The following is a 24,439-nucleotide window of genomic DNA, read 5'->3' on the forward strand; positions in this document are numbered from 1 at the left end:
CACCATCAGTTCTAAGAACATTTTTACCCTGAAAAAGGTTCACTGTGTTCTATAGTCCCATGTTTCATATAGACTAGATCTTTTCTTTTGTATATGAGGGAAGTTAAAATTTTACCACCATGGAAACCTGTTTGAATCTTTTATTTTCCAAAAAAGTGATTTTTTGTTTTACCTTTACTTATATTTTTCTTGGTTAATGTTAGGTATAAAGAACTCACCGAGCAGCAGCTTCCAGGTGCACTTCCTCCTGAATGTACCCCAAACATAGATGGACCAAATGCTAAATCTGTTCAGAGGGAGCAAAGCTTACATTCATTTCATACGCTTTTCTGTAGGCGATGTTTTAAATATGACTGCTTCCTACATCGTAAGTGCAATTATTGTACGTTTTCATTTTTTATCTTTGTTGTAGAATTCTGTCTAAAGCAGCTTGGAAAATGCTGTCATTTGTTATGACTAGGAATTTATCATTTAATCTTGTAGTGAAGATTGAAAAATACGTTAAGATTAAGGTATTCTTATTTTTTAATTTATTGTTTGGGGATTGCTCTCAAGTCTTTTACCTGAATTTAATTTGACTCCTGTTTTTCCTAATAAACTGAAATACACATCCATGATTTTTCCATAGATGCTAAGAAGTTATTTTATAAGAATAAAAGTTTTACTAAGAATGAGCTTATAGCCCATAGCAATATTGCTCATGTTGATGAATAAATTTTGTTGAATAAGAAATTGGCTAAAAAGATGTTTATATAAGTTTTTATCTGTTTAGTGTTAAATCTTTTTTTGGTCCTCCAGTTATGTTGCTTTTGTAAAATATGTGTGTTTGAATTCAGATGAAATAAAATGTTCTTAATGAAATTAAGTATAGTACATACAATAATATTTCATTTCTCTGGCATTGCTGAGGAATGAGGTTTCTTAGGTCTAGGTAACTGGAATTTATTTCTTTAAGTGCAGTTAAAAAAAATCAACTACTTATTGAGGCACACCTTTTGAAGATCTATTTCATACTTCCTAATTTTCCTAAGCAAAGTTTACTTAATATAGGCTAACTTTTCCCATATTATATTTTAATGTCAATATCTGTGGCATGGTAATTACCTTTGGGGGCTTTTAAAGTGTGTAAAGTTCTTTCCCCAATATTAAATGGACCCATTACTTTACCTTTTCAAGCTCCTGTGCCTGCTTTTTACAGTTTCCCCCCTTTATCCACTGGTAACTCCTGATGCTAATATATGCCTGCCCAAGCAGCGGTATCTCCCCTCCTTTTGGGTTACAGCTCATAATTTGTTGGGTGATGCATATATTGGTCTGAAAATGGTAAGTTTTGTTTTGTTTTTGTTTTTTTTGAAATGTTTGTCATTTAGTTAACTTAGAAAAACCTGAAGTAAATTTTCAGAGTTATCATTGTATCTCATGTCTTTGCTGTTGCCTGCATTCTTAATGTAGTTTAAATTGATGGTTTGGTAATTTAATCCTTAGTAAGCCATTTTTAGTTAAGCCATTGGACAATTACCAAGTATTTTATTTGGGCTTGGCAGTGATATCTTCCTACAACCCTTGAAATAGTTATCTTGAATTGCATTTAATTCTTTCTTATATACTATCATTTTATAAATGTGATTTTATTAAGATATATTCACACATCATACAATCCATCCAAAGTACACAGTCTGGCTCACAGTATCATCACATAGTTGTGCATTCACCACCGCAATGAATTTTAGAACATTTTCATTACTCCAAAAAGAAAAAAAAAATAAAACCCAAAACATACCATACCCCTTATTCCTCCCATCAATGATCCCTAGCATTGATGTGGTACATTTGTTACTGTTGATGAAGGAATATTAAGATATAACTGTATTTTTTCCCATTTACCACTCTATTATTAACTCCTTGTAATGTTTTGTACTTTTGTTCCAGTGAAAGTTTTTATACTATTTTTTTTTAATCATCATTTTATTGAGATATATTCACATACCACGCAGTCATACAAAACAAATTGTACTTTCGATTGTTTACAGTACCATTACATAGTTGTACATTCATCACCTAAATCAATCCCTGACACCTTCATTAGCACACACACAAAAATAACAAGAATAATAATTAGAGTGAAAAAGAGCAATTGAAGTACAAAAGAACACTGGGTACCTTTGTCTGTTTGTTTCCTTCCCCTATTTTTCTACTCATCCATCCATAAACTAGACAAAGTGGAGTGTGGTCCTTATGGCTTTCCCAATCCCATTGTCACCCCTCATAAGCTACATTTTTATACAACTGTCTTCGAGATTCATGGGTTCTGGGTTGTAGTTTGATAGTTTCAGGTATCCACCACCAGCTACCCCAATTCTTTTTTTTTTTTTTTTTAATGGGTTATTTTTTTTTTTTTAATCTTCATTTTATTGAGATATATTCACATACCACACAGTCATACAAAACAAATCGTACTTTCGATTGTTTACAGTACCATTACATAGTGGTACATTCATCACCCAAATCAATCCCTGACACCTTCATTAGCACACACACAAAAATAACAAGAATAATAATTAGAGTGAAAAAGAGCAACTGAAGTAAAAAAGAACACTGGGTACCTTTGTCTGTTTGTTTCCTTCCCCTATTTTTCTACTCATCCATCCATAAACTAGACAAAGTGGAGTGTGGTCCTTATGGCTTTCCCAATCCCATTGTCACCCCTCATAAGCTACATCTTTATACAACTGTCTTCGAGATTCATGGGTTCTGGGTTGTAGTTTGATAGTTTCAGGTATCCACCACCAGCTACCCCAATTCTTTAGAACCTAAAAAGGGTTGTCTAAAGTGTGCGTAAGAGTGCCCTCCAGAGTGACCTCTCGGCTCCTTTTGGAATCTCTCTGCCACTGAAGCTTATTTCATTTCCTTTCACATCCCCCTTTTGGTCAAGAAGATGTTCTCCGTCCCACGATGCCGGGTCTACATTCCTCCCCGGGAGTCATATTCTACGTTGCCAGGGAGATTCACTCCCCTGGGTGTCTGATCCCACGTAGGGGGGAGGGCAGTGATTTCACCTTTCAAGTTGGCTTAGCCAGAGAGAGAGGGCCACATCTGAGCAACAAAGAGGCATTCAGGAGACTCTTAGGCACAAATATAGGGAGGCCTAGCCTCTCCTTTGCAGCAACCGTCTTCCCAAGGGTAAAACTTATGGTAGAGGGCTCAACCCATCAAACCACCAGTCCCCTATGTCTGTGGTCATGTTAGCAACCATGGAGGTGGGTTAGGCGAATACCCCTGCACTCTCCACAGGCTCCTCAAGGGGGCACTACATCTTTTATTTTTTCCTTGTTTTTCTTTCTTTCTTTTTTTTTTTTTTTTTAACTTTTCCTTCTTTTTTAAATCAACTGTATGAAAAAAAAAAGTTAAAAAGAAAAACATACAATAAAAGAACATTTCAAAGAGACCATAACAAGGGAGTAAGAAAAAGACAACTAACCTAAGATAACTGCTTAACTTCCAACATGTTCCTACTTTACCCCAAGAAAGTTACATAATATAGCAACATTTCTGTGAACTTGTTCCTTTTTTTTTTTTTTTTTTTTTAATACTATTAATCACAGTCCATCCACCACAAGATTTACTGTGTTATACAGGTCCATGCTTTAACCTCTTGCTTTCTTTCTGGTGACATGTGATTCTAAACTTCCCATATCAACAACATTCACTATTCAGCACTGTTTATTATACTCACCATAATGTGCTACAATCATCTCTATCCATTTTATTAAGATTCCATTTTATTAAGATTATAAATTGCATTCAATTATTATTATAATAAAGAATTGAGTAGAAATTCTGTTTTGGAGTAAGATAAATGGTCCTTCCAATTTGTTGTAGCATTTAATGTACCTTTACTCTTGTACAAATGAACCAAAGTAGCAGCATACTACGTTCAAACATTACTATGAGAATTATTTGATAGTGAAATTTAGATAATTTAGATGAACCTTGAACTGTTATTTATCCCATTATGCAAGCTGAAACTTAGCTTCCATGACACTCACAGGCTGCCCATTTGTAGCACTTGGGGAGCAATGGATCTAACAGCTACCTTTCCTTCTATAGCCAATTTATTCATAATTTAGCCTTAAGGAATTTAGGTATTTCAGTGCTTTATACTAATTTTGACAAAACACCACATACTCTGAATGTTCTTCAAATAGATTATTAAATATTTATTATTAATATATATGAAATACAGTCTTTTGCCTTTTACTGTTTTCTGTAAAATGAGGTTAATACTAATATTTTCTCATAGGCTGTTCTGAGGATTAAATGAGTTAATGCATGTAAAATACCTTAAATAGTACCTGGCTTATATTTAGGTATTGTTATTTTTAAAATAAATCATCATATATGATTTACATGTCAAAAAAGCATTAAAAAGATGTACAATGAAATCTCCCTATTCCCCATCCATTTAGTTTTTACCTCACTCCCCAATAGTTAAACTACTTATATTTGTTTTTTTGTATCTTTTGTAGTCTCTTTTAGCAAATATGAGATATTGGTTATAAGGTTCTTAGCATTTTCCTGGAACTGAGGAGTTTTTGTTAGCTGTTTTTGCTACCATTGCTGTTATTACTACTATCCTATGCTTTGAATAGTGACATTATTTATTTCACGAGATGCTTTTTACAAAAGTTGTCTGATCCCTGGGATATACACACAAGAATTTATATGAATCTAACTGAAGTATATTCATTAAGAATTTATTCTTAACACTTAAGTTCTAGTCAAATCAGGCAAGATCAGTACTGTAAAACAGGAAGTTACTCTATAAATGTGACATTTTCTACTGATTGTGATCACTTATATTTTTAATTACACGATAACTTTAACAGGTTAAAGAAATGTGGTATATACCAGTGGTAGTCATTACAATGACTGATTAGAGAGATGCCAAGTTATTATCTTCATTTGTGTAGTGAAAAGAGTAGTTCTAGTTACATCTATTACCAACTAACTAGGTAAGAATAGGCAAATTATTATTCTCTTTATTCCTGTTTCCTAATTTGTTAAATCACTGCTGAAAACAGGTGACTGCTAAGGGTTCTTCCAACTCTCTAATTCTTTGGTCTTCATATTTATATACTTGAGGCATAGCTTATTTGGTGAAACAAGATTCTCAGGGGCTTTGTATTTTAGTCATTTTGTTTTAGGGTTGCCAAGTTTAATCTTACATTGATATAGAGAACAGCTGGAAATGTATATTATAAGTCTTTTTCCTTTGCATAAAAACCTTTATTAGATAAGATTTTTCAACTAGTCTTTATGGGTTGCTTCTTAAATTAAAAAAATTCCCTTAATATCCATGTTCTCTCCTGTTTCATATAATTTAAAGAGCATTTTACCTAAATTTCCCTTCTAATTATTTTTCTGATCGGAAAACTTTATATTCTATAATCTTCCCATGTTATATTTAGTTTGAAATATATTTTAATAAACATATTGAATATTAGATAATATTTTAAGATGCCTATTTGAAAAGATTATGTTTAACCTTTTCGAAATTTAAAGCAGTCAGGATGATTCTAGATGGAGTTCTTTAAGTAGTTTTTCCAGTGAATTGAAGTTTGAAATTCTGCTGAAGGAAATGTAGTCTTATGGATAGTCTCCATCTATTTTCAGTTAACTGAAATGTGAAATTCAGAGTGACATTTTAAAATTAGCTTTTAATTTAGTATGTTAGTAAGTTGCATGTTAATTTTTTTCCTGTGTTATCCTGAACTTGTCTTATCTTGGACTCTGTAATTTTGGCTTATAAGGCATATCCTATTTTCTAGATCTGAATAAGAGACATCTTCTAGCTCAGGTTAGGTTGAACAGGCTAGTGAACTTTTTGGGTGTGTGTTTTCACTGAATTGAAACAAGAGGATTTATAACATAAATTACTATAATCTCTATATAGATTATATATCTATAATCTATAAATAATATCATGTGTTAGAGGAGGCATCCAAGTTTTACCAAAAATTGTGTAGCTAAATATGTGTAGTTAATTCTGGCAAATGAAAATTTTTTCTTTTAGAATTGATGTAATTACTTGCTGATGATGTGATTTAAGTCTTCTAGGTGCTAAGTATCTGTATTAAAGATCCCCTAAATTCAGTTCAGTGCCAAATTAGTCATATGTATTAGGCTTTTATGTTAGGAGAAACTCACACTTGAAACAGAATTTAAGCCTTGAATTTCTACTTTAAAACATCATTATTTTGTCCTTTTATTAATTCCCCTTTGTTCCTCTTCATTTTGTTTTTATTTCCCCTTTAAACTCCATGGATAGGAATTGACTTGTTAATAATATTTTTAAAAATACTTGTTTCAAGAATATGCTATACTTTCCTTCAAATTAATTTTCATCTTGTGCAATTCTGAATGGCATTTCTATTTGTCTTTTGTACTCTAGGAGACATACTTTCAAAAGTAGTTCTCTGAAGTTACTGCTATGCATTAGCACTTCTTTTATATGCCTTTGTATAACTATTATCTCATTATTTGGGAATTTTAATTTCAAACATTTTATCTTTCTAAAGTCTGTTTTATCTGATTTTTCTGTAGAAAGGTGTGCTGACCGCGTAACAGTTCTTAAGTCTTTGAATTCTGTGGGTGGTTAAGATTAATTTCATTTTAATAATCTGGAGCAGTCCTATTTATCTTTAAAAAAATACAGTTTTTACCATGTATTATCCCAACTCACTACTCCCCATTTGATGAGGTGATTGCTAACCTCTCTTTGGAAACAAATTGTAGATGTCAGAATCCTTATGGTAAAAATAGTAAATCTGATTTCACTGTAGAGGAAAAATCAACTGTTTCTATGGAGATATTAAAGGACTCAATTTAAATGAATGTGTATAATCAGAGTTTATGTTTATGGAATCACACTTGTGAGGGGAACACTAAGAAATCACTCATCATTTGAGAACTGACTATTTCCTCCCTTGCTTGGGGTGGGGAAGGAGGGGAGGAGGAGTGGAGGTAGAGAGTCAATGAGAATATATTGTGAAAATTCAATAAGAGCATGAAGGCAGTTCTACAGAATAAAAAACAGCAAATATTAGCTAGATTGTAATCTATCAACTTTTTACATTATTTTTTACATTGAAACTAGGAAAATGATAAAATATTTTATAGTTATATTCACATACTTTATTTTTAATATATTTTGCAGCTTTTCATGCAACACCTAACACTTATAAGCGAAAAAACACAGAAACAGCCCTAGACAACAAGCCTTGTGGACCACAGTGTTACCAGCACTTGGTAAGATTTATTGCTTTATTTTTCGAGACCTATTTGAGAACTCTCATTTTGAACACTGGTGGAGGTCTATAAAGTCAGCGTTAACATGTCTGGAACCATATTTTTAATGGCCATATAATAGGCAGAGTTTTCTAACCCATGTTATTTCTTTCATAGCTCTTATGTACTGCACATTTTAGTCTTTCATTAACTTTTTAAGTGTTTTTTTATTTGTGTTATCTCTGGCACCATTTCAAGATCTTTAGAATCGAGGATTATTGCACCTTCCACAAAAAGGATGAGAGTGTAAAGCACAGATAGCCCCCTGAAAACCCCAGAAACTCAGTAATTACATGCTGTAGTTCCTAAGCCTTTTGCATAGCTGTATCCTTTCTTTGGGTTTTAGATCCACTGTACTTTGAGTTATATGATAGGTTTCACAGATTTTTTTTTTTTTTTTTTTTTTTTTTAAGTGACGGAGAAAAGGTAAGCATTAGGAAAATAAGAGATAGAAAAGTTGCTTTTTTACGGGTACTATCTTATTTTTACCATTTCCCCCTCTTTGAACCAAGCCACTCCTACCTAGGAACTAAATGGGTATATATTGCCTGTTGGATTTTGGACAGAAGATTCATTGAATGGCACCTGCAGAAGGTATCCTATTTTTAAGCAATTTGGTTTTTGTAGAATGAAGTATAAAACTGTTGGCTACTCAAACTTTTCCCTTCTATTTCCACTAAAAAATGGAATTCTTGAACATTATTTTATAATATTCTTTATAAGGCAGAATTATATTTGGCTCATCTAAAATGTTTCTGTGTTACATTTTTAAGCCATGCCTTTACCATTGTTTTATACTTTCTCAGACTGGATTAATGTATTTCATAATGCAAAGTGTAACCCTTACAGTTTTGTTCCTGTAAAGTTCTTTTCATGTCTTCCTGTGGCTATGTATTTCTCATAGGAAAAAAAAATGGATATTTTAATAGTAAGGCAGAAAGTGACAAAGTAAGCATGTTTATGTGCTTTGTATTCTTGTGCACACTTAAGTATTATTACCATGGGTAGAGATGCATTATTTTCAGAAACACTGAAATAGGAAAGTCTGACTCTAGAATGCACGTTAGTATGATTCTTTACTTTTTGTAAAGATTCACTTTTAATTATGCTTTGTGCGTGTGTATGTGTGTGTGTATATTATATGGAGAAGAGTATGCACGCCAGAAAATCATTAAATCAGGAAAATCAAAAGCTAGCATATGTAGAGAGGACTACCTTTATTATATAAAGACCATATATATATTTTAGTGTAAAAATCAGTTAATATATTTTTTAAATCCAGTGGATAACTGTCTTGCCTGATTTTGTACCACTCTTGTAAGATATATATGTGTGACCCATATTTCTTGAAATTTTCAAACTATCAAAAGCAGATTGGAAACAAGTGTATTTATATATGCAAATGTTTTTGTGATAAATGGATATTGTGATACATTTCCTGGCTTATTTACCTTATGCATTTTTGTTTGTTTTTTTCCTCCTCCACCAACATGAGTTTTAGAACTTTACCTTGATGTTTATCTACATTTTTCATTTGTAGGAGGGAGCAAAGGAATTTGCTGCTGCCCTCACTGCTGAGAGGATAAAGACTCCACCGAAACGGCCAGGAGGCCGTAGAAGAGGAAGGCTTCCCAACAACAGCAGCAGACCCAGCACACCTACCATTAATGTCTTGGAATCAAAGGACACAGACAGTGATAGGGAAGCAGGGACTGAAACAGGTGGAGAGAACAATGATAAAGAGGAAGAAGAGAAAAAAGATGAAACTTCCAGCTCTTCTGGTAAGATACATCTGATAACTGGGTTTTACTATTGTGTTGAAAATTTTCATATTGGGAAAATTAAGGATGTGTAATGTGTTGAATGATTTTCTTGGTTGGTTAGTTTTTAGTATAATGAAAATCCCCTCTGCACTCCCTCCACCCTGCCCCTTACCCTATTTATGATGTTTGCCAGTCCGGGTTATTTGAGGGTTGATGATCCAGTTTGTTCTTACTCTGTATCATTTTCCTTTTTCTTCTTCATCTTTCTCAGACAGGGCATAATGAAATTCAGATCATTCAGTTTAATATTTTTTATATTCTGTGAATAAGTATGGTTAGGAGAGAAAATTAGAATCACCAATGAGTTAGTTTTTTACTGATTGGTTTTTAGTTGTTCATTCCTTTGATTAATAAGTATGTAACCCCATTTGCTTTGATTTTGGAAGACTGTGTTAAAGGGAGTTCAACCTCAATGGTGAAATGGTTTCCATGGGAGAAAATTCTTATTGATATTCTTTCTATTCTTAGTTTATTCTAAAATATGATTCACCTGTCTCCCCGCCCCCCTTTTTGTAGCACACCCTGAATTTTAACTACTTAATACTGTTTTTCTCAGTTAGCATTTCTTGATCAATGCCTAAATTTGGTTTTGTAGAGGCAAATTCTCGGTGTCAAACACCAATAAAGATGAAGCCAAATATTGAACCTCCTGAGAATGTGGAATGGAGTGGTGCTGAAGCCTCAATGTTCAGAGTTCTCATTGGCACTTATTACGACAATTTCTGTGCCATTGCTAGGTTAATTGGAACCAAAACATGTAGACAGGTAAGCATATCTGATAAAAATATTGTTAAAAGAGCTTCAGATGTAGGGAAAAATACATACCCATCCAACCATGAGAAAATTCTTGGTTACTTTTAAACTCTTGTTCATCTGTTGAAAATAAATAAATTTCTTTTCTCTCTGAAGAAAGAACTGGATTGAAATTACTTTTCAGGTGGTTTTATAGAATTTACCTAATTTAGATAGTTAAGGTTAGGTAGCATTAGATTTAAAAGCTAGTAAGAATTTAAATTTAGCATTGCTACTCTTGATCGGAATATACTAGTCGTCATGGTATCTATTTGAGGGTTGGGACAGTGTTTGTTTTGTTTTCTACTACATGCCCAGCACCTAGCAGTGTCACAGAAGAGGTAAAAAAATTTTTCTAGTATAAATGAGTATAAAAATGGTTTGCTTTAATAAGAATGTTTTCATGGCTATGTGACTGTGCCTCTTGTCAGGTGTATGAGTTTAGAGTCAAAGAATCTAGTATCATAGCTCCAGTTCCTGCCGAGGATGTTGATACTCCTCCAAGAAAGAAGAAAAGGAAACACCGGTAAGTATGTTTTGAAGAAGTCTAGAAAAGTCAGACATAAGCTGCAGGTAAAGCACTTCCTAAGGGCAATGATTGTTTTCTACCTACTTTATTAAAAAAAAAAAAAAAAAAAGTCTTAAAAATTTGCCATCAAAAATAGACCTGTGGAATCTTGTTTACACTGCTAGTCTCTTTAAGAATACAGCAGTCACCAGTAAATTTGCGTGTCGAGCATCATAAAAATTGTTACCATTCTGCATTTTAAGGAAAAAAAAATCAATTAGTTTGTCCAATAAAGTCTACATAAACAATTACTTAAGCATTTGTTATAAAGTGTATCTGAGATGTGTTCCTCTATATGCACCTTGGGAATAATCATGTGAGTCTGGACCAGTGTGTGTGTGTGTGTATATATATATATATATATATATATATATATTTTTTTTTTTTTTTTAAGGTGCTGGGGCATTGCATTCTGATATTATTTAATGGTCACCCTACTTTGAGCCTGTATAAAATTAGGTTACCTTTCACAAATGCTTGTAATGAGTTACTGATGAAATGTAGTGAATATTTTCAGGCAGATAAATGTAAATGTAGAGTCTGTAAATTATGAGTACATTAATCTGCTTTCATTCCCACCATAATCCTCCTCCTTTTTAAAAAAGGGACATATGCATGTTGCATTTAAAAAATAAATGAAGTCAATGTAATTAAAATTTAAAGAACTTGAGAGGTTTTTTTGCAAAGAAATTAAGACACTTGTAGGTGGTTCTGAATTTTTTGGTTGATTTATTTCTTACCATGTTGTTTAATTTCATGATTAATGATGCCTGGAATTAGGTTAATTTTACTTTATCAGTATAACTGATAATAGAATAAGTCAATTAGGTAAGTGTATCATGCTACATGAAGAAAGGACTGCTAGTATATCCTGAGTGGTTGATACTATAAAATATTAGGGAGCACTGCCATTTGCTAAGTGTCTTGGTAATCTGTTAGTTCAGTTGTTATAAAGAGGCCTGCAGTGACCAAGCTGTTCTTGAGTTTCTTTGAACTGATGGCACATATAAAGCTGGGTAGTGTATGACTCGGGCACTGCTTTATTAACAGCACAGGTATATCCATTTAAGTAACTTTTGTTAGAGTTGTAGCTGACTATACCCCCTAGCTTTACAAAGAAGTTTCTTTCCTGCCAATAGTCTTGTGTTTGTGTTTTATTTTCATTTGTTTTTGCAGGTTGTGGGCTGCACATTGCAGAAAGATACAACTGAAAAAAGGTTAGCATCTCTCCCTTCAACTTTATCATTAGCTTAAAAATGTCTGATTTGTTTTCATTTGCTTTAGAATAGTTATTGGACAGATGTAATATTAGTGTTGGGATATTCTGATAATTGATTTCTATACATTTTAACCAATTTAAATTGAGAGATGTGTATTAAGCTCCAGTCAGTTCCGTTTTATACTGTAAAGTGAAAGCTAATTGGATGGAGTGAGTGAATGGGTAGGTTAAAGAAGTACTCTAGAAAATCTGAGCAGTGAGTGACAATCCTTCAGAGTTTATAAGCACTTTGGGGTTGTGAGAAAAATTTTATCCATTATTTTGTAAGTAGGAATATGTGTAACGTTGTAAATAACGTAACAGTGATGAAAACCCAGCTAAGTCCCAAAAGTTACAGAGAAGAATATACTCTTGATAGTATGATCATTTCATATCTCCCTGGATTAATTGGTCTTCATTCTGTTACCTTAATTCAGATGGCTCCTCTAACCATGTTTACAACTATCAACCCTGTGATCATCCACGACAACCTTGTGACAGTTCGTGCCCTTGTGTGATAGCACAGAATTTTTGTGAAAAGTTTTGTCAGTGTAGTTCTGAGTGTAAGTATTTGTTGCCTTGATGCGGTTCTGTGAGGATTAAATAGATCTTTGGTTAGCAATTTAAGTTAAAACGTAAGAAAGTAGGAGCTCTTCCCTAGGAAATCTATTTGTTGTACCAGCATTTGAGCCCTATAATTGACACCGTGTTAGGTGTCCAGCCAGACTCCCGGGTAATGTGATTGGGTATAAGTTCCAGTTTGGCAAAAGTGTTTTAATGGAATTGCCTTCCCCCCACTTCTTTGATCATTGAAAGTAAAATCATAGTAAAATTGTCACAAAATGTAAGGGAATTAGGATGATGTACCCAAATAATTGTTGGGTACCAGATGGTTCTAGCTTCCAGAATAAAGGAATGTCGTATAAGGTAATGATTTTCTTTAATTAAACTGCACATAAAGCTTGAATAATAAAGACGTGCTAGAACTGTGGGCTATTAGAATGGTCAAGGAGCACAGATATTTAGTCCACCCACCCACCCCTCACACACCTGTTTTATAAATCAGAACTTCAAGTACATATACCGTTTAACAAATTAAAAAATGGCGAATGAAGAAACTATTACTGATCCTTTTTGGTTCTGACATCTTTCACTTGCCAGTTTAATTTCCTCATCAATACAATGGAATAAGGTGTTGTGAGGAATAAACAAGTTAATCAGTTACTTGATGTATAGTGTGCAAATTTTCTTTGCTAAAAACATGATAGTGATAATAATGATGAAGAGTATCTCTCTGAAGGTCAAAACCGCTTTCCTGGATGCCGTTGCAAAGCACAGTGTAACACTAAGCAGTGCCCGTGCTATCTGGCTGTTCGAGAGTGTGATCCTGACCTCTGTCTTACTTGTGGAGCTGCTGATCACTGGGACAGCAAAAATGTGTCCTGCAAGAACTGTAGCATTCAGAGGGGTTCCAAAAAGGTAAGTAAAATTTCCTTCTGGATGGTCATGTTTGGTTAGATATTTAGGATGCAAATGCCAGGATAGTTTTTAAAAAGGAGCATTGATAGTGTAGCTATCATAATGTACCCTTTGGGCAGTTTCTTAATAGGTTTTCTGTAGAACACCTTACTCTAGTGAGAAGCAGCTGTTAACTGGATGTGGCATAAAATAACTATTTTTCTAGTCATTTAAAAGACAACTTTTTGCTTTTGTAGTCTCTATAAACGGTGATTTCTATCAGAAAATAGGGATCCATTTTCATCAGATAGTATTTTTAGGTTCTTTTCTGTGCAGAGGAAAAGATGAAAATTTCCCATGGCAAGTTTTCACAGACTTAGTTCCTGTTTCCCTAATAACCTTGAAAATAACTTAACCAGAAAGTTTGTATTTCAAGCCTGGGGATTGCATGGAGGTGATTTTAATTGTATCAGCCAGGAGGTAAATTATTTAACTGTTTTGGATATTGACTTTTTAAATCATCATAACCTTATGTGTTAGGAACAATTGTTAACCCCATTTAACAGTTAAGGAAACCCAAAGTCACAAGACTTGTAAATAATGGGGCTGAGAGTCAGGCATTCTGGCCCCAGAGTCTGTCCTGTTAACCAGGATACCATTCATTTGCTTGTGTGTCTGTTTGGTATATCTATCTCAGGTTATTCAACCATTTTATAATATAATTGAGATCATATGACTATTAGCAGTCCTTTTCTACCAGAAATTCTTCTTTAGGAAAAGTGTCTTAGCTACTCTTTTGTTTCTTTGTGTCTTTGAGCCAAAATCTATGTTCATGGAGGCTCTGATTATCTTGATCAGCCTAGCAGTCTAATTTGTTATGATTTTTTAGGCATTTAGATTATTTTACTCTAGTACTTTAAGGTCACTTAGTCACAATGATTGATGGTACAGTTTCCCCTGGCATATCCATTCAGACCTAAATTCTCATAATTTCTTTCCTATCCCTAAACTTGCCATTCTATGATATATTCCTGCCCTCCACTTATTCAAAAAGTAGACAATACTTATTAACATTCACACATCCCCTAACAGTATTTAGCTACTTTAGTTTCTGATCAGGAGGGTATTTGGGAACATTAAATGGCAAGTGAATGTAAGATGGACTAGCATATAAGAGTAGTTTAGGAAGTCTTGGTGATCAGGGAACCTTTTTAAAGGTCACAAAATTTTGAATGAAAGCTTAGTAATGAGCTATGATGAAAACTAAATCTGGGAATGAAGCGCCCTGCGAAACAGACAGCCATGATCACCTGGACAATCCTGCTAAAAAAAGAGAATGCTGGGTTGATTAGATCCTGAAACCTACGCAAGTTATTTTTCATCATCTGCGCTGTGGAAGAAATGCCAGGGCTTTAGGAAGGAATAAAGGTCAGTGAAGAACCAGAAAGTCCTGCTGGGACCCTAACTGAAAATGGAGGACAGAAATCACTTTGGGGAAATGGAGAGAGAGGAAGGGATGGTATATTGGTGCCCTTGTATTAGAATACAAGTTAAGAGTGACTTATTTAAGGAAGTCAAGGACTGAATCAATAGTGGTGAAGAAAAAGTGCAGCAGTCAAGTACCTAATTGAATGACAGTAATTGAAAGGGACTAGTAATATCAAAGGTAACTTTTTTGGTCTATGATAAAGAATACTTATCCTCTGGTATTGCAGTGTGTCATCTCCTTTGGCAATACTTGGGAAGTTGACCACTCAATTTGGGGTATTTAGCAACCTTATATACTGACTGTTGAATTGTTGCTTTAGAATAGGTCCGAGGATTTACAATGATGCCTCTGCTTTCACTGTGTAGTCTTGTTAGCAGTCCACTTTTGCTCTCCTTTTATGATTTTATGATTGTGTTTTCTTGTCTTAGCATTTATTGCTGGCACCATCAGATGTGGCAGGCTGGGGGATTTTCATCAAAGATCCTGTACAGAAAAATGAATTCATTTCTGAATACTGTGGAGAGGTAAGGCAAGAATAACCCCTTCAAGCATATTCAGAAAGCATAACGCACACCAATCACATGTATTCAAGTGGTATTGTATAGAATAGCTTTTCTCTGTTTAGGATTGATTTCATTGGGCAAGTCCATTGGCTTCGATTAGAAATAACAATACAGATTACCTTCTTGGCTCAGACTTATTCATGCCTTGTGCATTTGCTTAATAACTATAGATTGCTTTATATTTAGACTATTATCTGGGATGGCAGGGAGGTGGGGAACAAGAACTTTGTACTTCTCTGTGTAGAATCTGTCCTGCTTAATCCACAACTTAATTGAGAAGGAATTAGAAATACCTTTTTAGTGTTGGGGAAAAATCATTGGGGTCAAATTCAATTTAAAATCAGTCCCACCAGTTTGTAATTAATACTCAGCAAAACAACTTGTTTATCATTTTCTCCAAGCACATAATTACTTGAGATGTGGAAAAATTTCTGAGCTGAAGTCTTGAAAATACCAGTTTTCTGATGTATCAATACGCAGACAGAATGGAGTGGGGGGTAAAAAACTGGCCCTAGTAACATTTGGTTTGAACATTTTCAAGGTCCACATTCTCTTAATGAGGGCTTCTGTGTGTTCTACCAGCAGGCTTGACCATGTGATCCCAAAACAATTTTTCCCCATGTCTTTCTCTAGATTATTTCTCAAGATGAAGCAGACAGAAGAGGGAAAGTGTATGATAAATACATGTGCAGCTTTCTATTCAACTTGAATAATGGTATGTTTAAAAGTTAGAGGGCATTTAGTATCTTTTTTTTTTTTTTAACTTTTTAGTGTGAAATAACATTTAAACCTACAGGACAGTTACAAAAAGAGAAGCCCAACATACCCCACCCCAGATACCCAGATCCACCAATTCCAACCCTTTGCCATATCATTCTGTCCATCTCTCTGTGTATTTATCCATTTTCTGAACACCTGAGGGTAGTTTGTACACACTTTTTCCTCTAACACCTAATACTGCCATGTTAACATGGATACAAAGCTTACAGTCTACATTCCAATACTTGCATATGTCCCAGTAATGTCTCTTTGAGCCTCCCTTACTAGATCCCATCTAGAGTCATGTATTGCATTTAATTAATTGTGGGAACTTGTATACAACATAAATGTTCCCATCTCAGCCATTCCCAAGTATACTGTTCGGTGGGATTAATCACATTCACTGTGTTGCAGTACCCTTACCACCTTCCATTACTAAACTTTCCTATTTCCCAAACAAAATCCTACACCTGTTTTGCATTAACTCCTTTGCCTCCTGCCTTAGCAACTTGTACTCTAATTTCTGCTCTATGAGTTTCCATATTTTCCAATATTTTCATTGTAGTTATCATGGGGCTTAAATTTAACATCCTAAATTGTTTGCTTTGATACAACTTAAATAACATACACAAACTACATTCCTTTACCCCTCTATTCCCCACCTTTAGGTAGTGCTTTTCACATGTAAGTCCCCAACCACTGATTTATTATTTGCATTTTGTGCATTTACCTTTTAGATCTTACAGGAAGTAAAAAGTGGAGTTGAAGACCAAAAACACAATTGTACAGGCATTTATATTTACCCCTCTCCTTATCCTTACCAGAGATATTTATTTCTTCGTGTGGCTTTGATCAACTAGCTATTTTTCCTTTCAATCTGTAGAACTCTCTTTAGCATCTCTTGTAGGTATGGTCTACTAGTGACAGAATCTCAGCTTTTGTCTATCTGGGAACGTCTTAAAATCTCTCCGTTTTTTGAAAGAGTTTTGCTGGATATAGAATTCTTGGGTTTTCAATTTTTTCCATTCAGCACTTTGTCACCCACTGCCTTCATGCTTCCAAGTTTCTGATGATAAATCAGATAATAGTAAGTTGGAATAAGCAGCAGAGCAGTTTTCTAGGGATATGTTCCATAGATATTTATGATTTTAAATCTGAAAGTGTTTTTTATTGATGTTGGGAGAAATTTAGTCAGATTCCATTCTTTTGTAACATTTTGCTCAGTAATGTATAATTTATATTGTCTCATCAGTGACCATTTAAATTTTAACCTATAACAACTGTTTTCTTCCAAATATAATTTTATACTGACTGTAGTTGCTTAAATGATTTGATTTTGAAGGCAAACCCCAAAGAACTATAACCAGTGTGTTTCCACAATCATAATAACTTTCGGTTTATTGATCTATAAAATAATCAGTGAATTGTGTTTATTTTTTGTTTAGATTTTGTTGTGGACGCAACCCGCAAGGGTAACAAAATTCGTTTTGCAAATCATTCAGTAAATCCAAACTGCTATGCAAAAGGTAGGTACTAATAAGGTCAATATTATAAGTTTGACAATAAGAACTCCCTTTTCCATCCAGTGATAATGGACTGGAAGAGTTCTGGGAAACATGTTTAAGCTGTGTACTGGCTTGGCCTATATTCATACTAACTGCTTACTGATGTGGGTGTGTCTCTTTGCAGTTATGATGGTTAATGGCGATCACAGGATAGGCATTTTTGCTAAGAGAGCTATCCAGACTGGTGAAGAGCTGTTTTTTGATTACAGGTTGGTAAAATACACTTACAGCATGATGTAAAGGCATTTTTCTATCTGGGCCTGAATTATAAGATGAAGGTTGCTATTGCCACCCCCACCCCCGGATCCCCAGTTTTTTCTGAGTGCGCTCATTCATTATTTAGCATGGTCACTGTCTTTCTTTTTAATAAGTTTTTGCAGGTTTTTTCTTTCCCCATTAAAAAACAATCATTTACACCAGATAGGTATGACTCCTGGACCTCTTCACATAATGCTTGTATGCAGCTGGTTCTTGCTGGTTGCATTTTTAAAAGTAAACTTGATAAGACTATACATAAATTGTTCTGCAACCTGCTTTTGTTTAGTTGACAATATATTATGTCTTTAATGTCAGTACATTGAGATCTACTTCATTCTTTTTACTATAGTATTTATTACATTGCAGCATCATTTAAAATAATACTAGATACTAGTTCACACTTATTTTTTTATTGAGATTGTTCACATACCAAAGATCCAAAGCACACAATCAATTGCCCATGGTACCATCATACAGCTGTGCATCCATCACAATTAATTTTTTTTTCAATTTTTAGAACATTTTCATTACTCAAGAAATAAAGACACAAAAAGGAAGCTCAAATACTCCCATACCCCTAACCACCCCCTCCATTACTGATTCATAGTTTTGATATAGGTTTGTTACTGTTGATGAAAGAATGTTAAAATACTACTAACTGTAGTATATAGTTTGCAATAGGTATATATTTTTTTCCTATATGCCCCTCTATTATTAACTTCTAGTTATAGTTTCATACTTTTGTTCTAGTTCATGAAAGAGATTTCTAATATCTGTACAGTTAATAATGGACATTGTCCACCACAAGATTAACTGTTTTATACATTCCCATCTTTTAACCTCCAACTTTCCTTCTGGTGACCTACATGACTCTGAACTTACCATTTCCACCACCTTCACACATCATTCAGCACTGTTCGTTATTCTCACAACATGCTACTATCACCTCTGTCCATTTCCAAATGTTTACGTTCACCCTAGTTGAACATTCTGCTCATAATAAGAAACTGCTCCCCATTCTTGAGTCTCATTCTATATCCTGGTAACTTATATTTCATGTCTATGAGTTTACATATTATAATTAGTTCATATCAGTGAGACCCTGCAATGTTTGTCCTTTAGTATCTGTCTTACTTCACTCAATATAGTGCCCTCGAGGTTTCTTCATCAACCCATTTTTTAAAGATGGTTTTGTTCACACACCATACATGCTGTCCTAAGTAAACAATTGATGGTCCTCTATATAATCATGTATTTATGTATTCACCACCATCAACACTATTTTTATAAGGACATCTCCATTTCTTCTACAAAGAAGGAGGAAGAGTTGAAGAACATAGAGAGACAAAAAGAAAAAAGAGAAAAATAAAAACATGACAGCTAGGAAGCAACATAAGGAAAGACAGCATTAAACTAAATAAAATGAAGAATCAGACAGCATCACTAATGCCAGAAAGTCCCATACCCCTCCCTTATCTCTCCCCCTTATATGCATTTAGCTTTGGTATATTGCCTTTGTTACATTAGAGGAAGCATAATACAATGTTTCTGTTAATTATAGTCTCTAGTTTACATTGATTGTATTTTCCCCCAATCCCACCCTATTTTTAACACCTTACAATGTTGACATTCATTTGTTCTACCTCATGTAAAAATAATTTGTTCCTTTTATCACAATCGTTTTAACACCCTAGGTTTCACTGAGTTATACAGTCCCTGTCTTTATCTTTCCTCTTTCCTTCTGATACCCCACATGCTCCTAACCTTCCTTTTTCAACCATACTCACAGTCATCTTTGTTCAGTTTACTTACATTGCTGTGCTACTCTCTCTTAAAATTGTGTTCCAAACCTCTCACTCCTGTCTTTTCCTTTCTGTCTGCAGTGCTGTCTTTAGTGTTTCCTGTAGAGCAGGTATCTTGTTCACAAATTCTGTCGTTATGTTTGTCAGAGAATATTTTAAGCTCTCATATTTGAAGGATAGTTTTGCTGGATATAGGATTCTTGGTTGGTGGTATTTCTCTTTCAGTATCTTAAATTTATCACCCCCCTTCCTTCTTGCCTCCATGGTTTCTATTGAGAAATCCACAGTCTTATCAAGCTTCCTCTGTATGTGATGGATCCCCTTTTTCTTGCTGCTTTCAGGATTCTCTCTTTATCTTTGACATTTGATAATCTGATTATTAAGTGTCTTGGCATAGGCCTAAACAGATCTATTCTGTTTGGGGTGCACTGCACTCCTTGTATCCGTAATTTTATGCCTTTCATAAGACATGGGAAATTTTCATTGATTATTTCCTCTATTATTGCTTCTGCCCCTTTTCTTTTCTCTGCCTCTTTTCCTTTCTCTTCTCCTTCTGGGACACCCATGACACATACATTCATGCGTTTTGTGTTGTCATTCAATTCCTGGAGACGTTGCTTATATTTTTCCATTTTTTTCTCTATCTGTTCTTTTATGTGTAAGCTTTCAGGTGTCTTGTTCTCCAGTTCTTGAGTGTTTTCTTCTGCCTCTTGAGATCTACTGTTATATGTCTCCATTGTGTCTTTCATCTCTTGTGTTGTACCTTTCATTTCCATAGATTCTTGCCAGTTGTTTTTTCAAAGTTTCGATTTCTACCTTATGTACGCCCAGTGTTTTCGTTATATGCTTCATCTCTTTTGCCGTATCTTTTCTAAACTTTCTGAACTGATTCAGCATTAATTATTTCAATTCCTATATCTCAGTTGAAGTGTAAGTTTGTTCCTTTGTCTGGGCCATAACTTCCTTTTTCTTAGTGTAGGTTGTAGTGTTCTGTGATCCAAGCATCTGGTTTCCTTGGTTACCCCAATCAGGTTTTCCCAGACCAGAAGGGGCTCAAGTCTTAGAAGGAGGCAGTAGTATCCGGTTTCCCTGAGCATGTCTTAGAAGACTGATAGACCTTGTGAGGCCTCAAGTCACTGTGCTTTTCTGTCCAGCAGGTGGCACCTATCAGCCTGCCACTCCAGACTGGTGTGAGGAGGTGTGGCCCGTGTCTGTTTTCCCTCAGGTTCTGGGGTCTGGTTCTGAATGGAAGGCAGGTAGTAGAGCTCGGCCCCATTTCTTTCCTCTTAGGGAAGATGCACTCCCTTGGGATATGTTATTTGCATTTGAATAGTCTGACTCTGCTATGTCTACCCTTGTCTGGGTCAGAGTGCTGGGAACTGAAAATAGCTCAGGCTTTCTCCACTGAACTGAAAGAGGGACAGAAAGCTCCCCTTCAGGGCCCATTTGTGGCCACCTTCAGTTTTACGTGTCAGCCAGAGATAGCACCTGGTTCCTTGGGCTCCCCCTCCTTCCCAGAGAGTCTCAAGCTCTCCAAGGTCAGTGGTCACCAAAGCCTCTATCTGCTAACTGGGGATTCGTAGCTTGTATTGAGCACTCCACGTTTGCGAATTAAAACCTCATTTGGAGCTGGGCTTAGCTATATTTGCTTGCTCGGACATTGTTACTCTCTCACAGTGAGGGTTTGCAGTTTGTGTTCTGTGGGAGTGGCGCTCTTGGGGTGGGTCTGCAGTTTTTACTTACAGATTTTATGTTGCAATCTCGGGCATTCCTCCCAATTCAGGTTGGTGTATGATGAGTGAGTGGACAGTCATGTTTGTCCCCCTGCAGTTATTCCAGATTATTTACTAGTTCTTCCTGGCTGTTTATTAGTTGTTCCATGGGGACTAACTAGCTTCCACGCCTCTCTATGTCGCCATCTTCTTCCCGAACCCAGAGTTATTTTTAATGCTTTATAATCATCTGTGTATTCTCATATGCAAGTCAAATACACAAAACCTGCAATTCCTAAATTTTTTCTGACCAAACTCGAACAATTTTACAGACATACTTGTTTTATTGTGCTTCACACGTATTGCCCACCCCCCCACACACACACTCCTCACTGAAAGTTTGTGGTAACCTTGGGTTGAGCAAGTCTATCACTATCATATTCCCAAAGCATGTCCTCATGGCGTGTCTTGTCTTTGTGTCCCACAATAATAATTCTTACAGTATTTCAAACTTTTTTCATTGTATCTGTTATGGTAATCTGTGATCATGTTGTTACTATTGTAATTGTTTTGGGGCGCCATGAAGCACACTCATAAGATGGCAAACTTCAGTGATAAATGTCACACATGTTCTGGCTGTTCCACTGACTGGCTGTTCTCTGGTCTTTCTCCCTATCCCCTGAGACACAGCAATACTGAAATTAGGCCAATTAATAACCCTACAGTGGTCTCTTGAGTGTTAAAGTGGCACATATCTCACTTTAAATTTAAATCAAAATCTGGAAATGATTAAACTTAGTGAGGAAGGCATGTTGCAAGATGAGGTAAGCCGGAAGCTGGTCCTCTTGTGCCAAACAGCCAAGTTGTGAAAGCAAAGAAAAAGTTCTAGAAGGAAAGTAAAAAGTGGTACTCCAGTGAACACAGGAATGATAAAACAGTGATATCGTTTTTTGCTGATATGGAGAAAGTTTTAGTGGTCTATATAGAGGATCAAACCAGCCAAAACATTCTAAGCCAAAGCCTAATCCAAAGCAAGGCACTAACTCTCTTCAGTTTTTGAAGGCTGAGAGAGGTGAGGAGTCTGCAGTAGAAAAGTTGGAAGCTAGCAGAGGTTGGTTCATGAGGTTTAAGGAAAGAAGTAGGCTCCATAATATGAAAGTGCAAGGTGAAACAGCAAGTGCTAATGTTGAAGCTGCAGTATGTTATCCAGAAGATCTAGCTAAGATAATGGATGAAGGTGGACAAAACAGCGTTTTATTGGAAGATGTCATCTCGGATCTTCATGGCTAGAAAGGAGAAGTCAATGCCTGGTTTCAAAGGACAGGTTGACTCTTGTTAGGGGCTAATGCTCTGGTAACTTCAAGTTGAAGCCAGTGCTCAAATTTACCATTCCGAAAATCCTAGGACTCTTTAAGAATTGTGTTGTGCCCTGTGCTCTATAAATGGAACAACAAAGCCTGGATGAAGCATAGCTGTTTATAACATGGCTTCCTGAATATTTTAAGCCCACTGTTCAGACCTGCTGTTCAAGAAGAACGATTCCTTGCAATGGTATTTGCTGATTGACAGTGCACCTTGTAATCCAGGTACATCTGATGGAGATGTACAGCAAGGTGAATGTTTTCATGCAAGGCCATAGCTACCTTAGGTAATTATTACTCTGATGGATCTGGGCAAAGTCAACTGGAAACTGTCTGGAAAGGACTCACCATTCTAGATGCCACGAAGAACATTCAGGATACATGGGAGGATGTCAAAACATCAACATTAACCAGAGCTTGGAAGAAGTTAATTCCAGACCCTCATGGATGACTTTGAGGGGTTCAAGACGTCAGTGAAGGAAGTCACTGCAGATGTGGCGGAAATAGCAAGAGAACCAGAATAAGAAGTAGAGCCAGAGGATGTGACTGAATTGTTGCACTCTCATGATAAAATTTGAACAGATGAGGAGTTTAGAGGCAAGTGGTTTCTTGAGATGGGATCTACTGGTGAAGATGCTACCAACATTGTTGAAATGACAACCAAGGATTTAGAATATTCCATAAATTTAGTTGATAAAGCAGCAGCAGCAGGGTTTGAGAAGATTGATTCCTGTTTTGAAAGAAGTTCTACTGCGGGTAAAATGCTCTCTAAGGTGTCCAAAGTAAAGGTACCTTCACTGGAGGATGGCCAATGGCATCTGGTAAACCTCTGTTAGCTGGTAAGGCACGTGACTGGCATCTGCTCTGGAATTCTGGTTTCAAAATGGCTTTCTCCCGGGACGTTTCCCTCTAGGCTTCAGCTTCTCTCCAGAATGTCACTCTCAGTTGCTCTTGGGGTGTTTGTCCTCTCTTAGCTTCTCTGAAGCAAAACTCTGCTTTCAAAGGTCATCTCCAAAATGTCTCTGTAAGCTTCAGCTCCTCTCTCAGCTTCCGTGTATTCTTCAAAGTGTCCCTCTTTGCTCTAGCAAGCTCCCTCCTCCTGTCTAAGCTTATAAGTACTCTAGTAAACTAACCAAGGCCCTGGCTGAATGGGTGGGGCCACACCTCCAAGGAAATTATCTAATCAGAATTATCACCTACAGTTGGGTGGGGTGCATCTTCATGGATACAACCTAATCCAAATGTTCCAACTTAATAACCACCAATAAGCTGCCCCCACAAGACTACACCAAACAACATAGCTTTTTCTGGGGGATACAATACATACAAACTGGCACACCAGGAAACCAAAAGTTCATGTTACTTGCTTTATTGTGCTACTGGCTTTATTGTGGTGGCCTGGAACCGAGATTTCCCAGTGCATATAAAAGTTATGCTTATATTAAGGATCACTGATCACAGATTGCCTTAATAGATATTATATCTGTTATGGTGATCTGCGATCAGATCAGATTTGTGATCAGAATTACCAAAGGATGACGCCGAGACCCAAGGTGAGCACATGCTGTTGGAAAGATAGACATGCTCGATGCAGGGTTGCCACAAACCTTGAAAAAAACACAATACATATTAAGTGTAAGAAAATGAATTATGCCTGTATATCCCATTCAACAGCTCAGTTTTT

The 24,439-nt window shown here is 35.7% G+C and overlaps 1 protein-coding gene across 5 annotated transcripts in view; it reads left to right on the top strand.

Annotated features, from left to right (window-relative positions):
* The window catches only part of EZH2 (enhancer of zeste 2 polycomb repressive complex 2 subunit), a 121,798-nt gene that overhangs the window by 96,336 nt on the left and 1,023 nt on the right, over positions 1-24,439 (top strand). For 3 of the 5 annotated variants that reach the window (XM_037835923.1, XM_037835922.1, XM_037835925.1), the window contains 12 exons: positions 204-382; positions 7,217-7,308; positions 8,888-9,128; positions 9,766-9,935; positions 10,394-10,488; positions 11,707-11,747; positions 12,226-12,351; positions 13,089-13,267; positions 15,164-15,259; positions 15,932-16,013; positions 17,503-17,583; positions 17,747-17,831. In XM_037835923.1, coding sequence (XP_037691851.1) covers positions 204-382; positions 7,217-7,308; positions 8,888-9,128; positions 9,766-9,935; positions 10,394-10,488; positions 11,707-11,747; positions 12,226-12,351; positions 13,089-13,267; positions 15,164-15,259; positions 15,932-16,013; positions 17,503-17,583; positions 17,747-17,831 — 1,467 coding nt within the window. The remainder of the gene's footprint in view (positions 1-203; positions 383-7,216; positions 7,309-8,887; positions 9,129-9,765; positions 9,936-10,393; positions 10,489-11,706; positions 11,748-12,225; positions 12,352-13,088; positions 13,268-15,163; positions 15,260-15,931; positions 16,014-17,502; positions 17,584-17,746; positions 17,832-24,439) is intronic. The other 2 variants (XM_037835921.1, XM_037835924.1) reach the window with 1 other exon arrangement.

This window comes from Choloepus didactylus, chromosome 5 (assembly GCF_015220235.1).
Source record: "Choloepus didactylus isolate mChoDid1 chromosome 5, mChoDid1.pri, whole genome shotgun sequence".
NCBI classification, from domain to species: Eukaryota; Metazoa; Chordata; class Mammalia; order Pilosa; family Megalonychidae; genus Choloepus; species Choloepus didactylus.